The sequence below is a fragment of the Tamandua tetradactyla genome, chromosome 9 (genome assembly GCF_023851605.1).
Source record: "Tamandua tetradactyla isolate mTamTet1 chromosome 9, mTamTet1.pri, whole genome shotgun sequence".
NCBI lineage: Eukaryota > Metazoa > Chordata > Mammalia > Pilosa > Myrmecophagidae > Tamandua > Tamandua tetradactyla.
This window is the reverse complement of record NC_135335.1, coordinates 24,689,488-24,692,371: the sequence shown is the minus strand read 5'-3', so window position 1 is coordinate 24,692,371 and position 2,884 is coordinate 24,689,488. Positions and strand designations below refer to the sequence as shown.

The following is a 2,884-nucleotide window of genomic DNA, read 5'->3' as shown; positions in this document are numbered from 1 at the left end:
TTTTGTTTTGGATTAAAAGGTCAGTTTGTTTAGCATTCAGTGGCCAGATGATGGTGTTGGGTTGGACCCTGAAAGTGTGAAGGGCAAGTGTGATTAAGTCTGTAGTCAGGTTGATCCACATTTGGATCGCTGGGCAGATTTTTCTGAGCTTGCTTTTAGCTGGATGAGCCCACAGCAGGGGGCCTTCTTGCCAAAGCACTCCTGTAGGAGTGAGATAGGTGTTTAAGATTAAGACCTCTAGGGGGCGGTCAGGATTAAATCTGTTGAGGCAACAAGTATTGAGCGACTCGTTAACAGTTTGAATAGCCATTTTAGCTCCGGTTGTGAGCTTGATGGATCACCCTACCATTGACGGGGGGGGGGGGCTTGCGGACTTGCAGAAGTTTAAAAAGGGGCTGAAGATCAGCTGTAGTGATTGGTAAGGCTGATTGGAGCCAATTAATTTGCCCGCAGAGTTGCTGGAGCTCTGTAAGAAAGGCTCATTCTGGAATGGCCAATTTTGGCACTGCAGGAGTCACATGCTGGTTAATTGTAAACCCCAGAAAGGAGAATGGGGGGTTGAGTTGGATTTTGTTTGGCTGTATTTTTAGGCCTATTGCTGTAAGGTTGGACTTCAATAAATTCAGCACTTGGTTGAGCTGTGCAGGTTGTTCTGCGGCTATGAGGATATCGTCCATGTAATGGATAAAATAAGCCATGTTCCGTAAGGGGGCTATGGCGGTGTTGACATAGGCTTGGCAAATTGCAGGGCTATTGCGCATACCTTGAGGAAGAATTTTCCACTGGTATCGTTCAGCAGCGCCAGCATGGTTAGTGACAGGGACCGTGAACGCGAATCGGGGCCTATCTCACTCATGCAGCGGAATTGAGAAGAAACAGTCTTTAATGTCTATAGTGGCTATGTGCAGGTGAGAAAGTATGGCCACTGGGTGCGGTAATCCAGGCTGCGGGGAGCCCATAGGTAGAATGTGTTTGTTAATTTCCTGCAGGTCATGGAGAAGTCTGAATTTGCCGGATGCTTTTTTGCAAATGACAAATACTGGTGAGTTGTATGGGCTAGTGGATGGTTCAATATGACCAGCTTCCACTTGCTCCGCTACAAGGGTTTTAAGGACAGTAAGTTTATGGGGAGGTAAGGGCCACTGCTCCACCCAAATAGGCTCCTCTGTGTCCCACTGCAGAGGAATGGGTGCAGGAGGTGTTATGCGAGCAGTGGCGTAAATCATTGAGGGGGCTGCGTGGTATTGCTGGCCCCTGTGGCTGTGGGAATGGCTCATCCCTAGAGGGCTTGGCTGATTGTGGTTAGGAAGCATTCTTGAGGGGGCTGTGTGATAATATATGCCCCCGAGGCTGCTAGGATATCCCACCCCCATAAAATTTGGTCAATGGTGTTTAGGAAGAGAGGTCTGAAGGTACCAGAGTGGCCTTCCGCATCCTCCCATTTAATGGGAGTGGCGGAACGCAGGGAGGGAGCAGAGCCCGTGGCTCCGATGACGGAGGGTTCCTCCTCTGTTTTCCATTGGGTCATAAAGCGTGCAGGTAGACATGAAATTTCTGCCCCAGAGTCAATAGTGCCTGTATACCAGCGATTGTTTATTTTAATTTCACGGATAGGCTTGTTGGGTGTTATAGGGATTGTCCACATTATGGCTTGGGGCCGGTTTTGATCTGGTTTTGTGTCTCTTGGGAGCAGGGCTGAGACATGCCCCCTTTCAAGTTTAAAGGCTGTGCTCTGCTAGAAGGGTGGAAATCCCGAGCCCAGTGATAGCCCTTGTTACAGCGAGGGCAGGGCGTAGGAGGCCTGCGTTGGGGCCTGTTTGGCGGTGGGCTAGGTGTTGTGCAGTTTTTAGCAAAATGTCCTGTTTTGCCACACCTGAAACAGCCCGATGTTAGGGTCATGGCCGTGGTGATGGCCTGGGCTAGTGAAGCTGCACTAGAGTCTATATTGCTACATGCAAGGACCCAGTCATGCATGGCTTTTTCCTTAATGGGCAGTATCGCCTGCTTACAGGCAAGACTAGCACCCTCGAATATAAGCTCCTTTGCAAGGGCAGTTTGTGCTTGTTCCCCCAGCACTTTTCATTTGCAAGTTTCTGTAACTCGCAAAACAAACGAGGCAAAGTCCTCGTCCTTCCCTTGATTGAGTCTAGTAAATTTTTCAGGCTTAGCTGCTGAGCAGGAACGGAAGGCGCATAAAGCGACCTCTCTTAATTGGAGCCAAAATCCCGGAGGAGCTTGTGCATATTGCGCTGGGAGGGAGTATAAACCCGCTCCGGTATACGCTTCCACTGGGAGATTAAGTCCAAGCGCCTGACCGGTAACAGCCTGTTTTTCTGCCTCTGAATTAAAATGTGCTCTCCAATCAACGTATTGACTGGGAGTGAGAATGGCTCGGGCTAGCGAGGTCCAATCATGGGGAGTGCACAGCTGTTGTGATATCTCCTCTAAGAGGTGGGTAGCATAAGGACTAGCAAAACCATCCTCTTTTATCACTTTGCGGAGGCGCTTGACCTCGTCGGGTTTGAGAGGGTACCACACAAGAGGGCACTGGGGATTAACCTCTGCATTCATAGGAAAACAGGCAACAGGTGGCAGAACCGGTTGTGGGATAGAGGGGTCATTAGTTGCACAGGCATTGAGCGGCCAGGTTGATGCAGCCGATTGGAGGACGGAGGCACAAGATGGCGCGCCCGGGGTGTTGGCTGTTATATAAGATGGCGGCCAAGATGGCGTGGCTGGCGGGAAGGCAGGAGCACAAGATGGCGGGCAGGGTGGGGCCGAAGTATAAGATGTCGGACAAGTCTCCTCCCTCTGTGGAGGGGGGGTGGATGGGAGGCACTTCCCTTTTTTGTTCGAGGGAGAAGGAGGAAGTGGCTCACAAGAT

General features: G+C 50.6%; 1 protein-coding gene across 1 annotated transcript; it reads right to left on the bottom strand.

The window, feature by feature from the left end:
* Positions 1 to 1,279: 1,279 nt before the first annotated feature.
* Positions 1,280 to 1,645, bottom strand: LOC143645630 (endogenous retrovirus group K member 25 Pro protein-like). Its single transcript, XM_077114883.1, has one exon. The coding sequence runs from the start codon at positions 1,643 to 1,645 to the stop codon at positions 1,280 to 1,282; it is 366 nt and encodes a 121-aa protein (XP_076970998.1).
* Between the last annotated feature and the right edge of the window lie 1,239 nt (positions 1,646 to 2,884).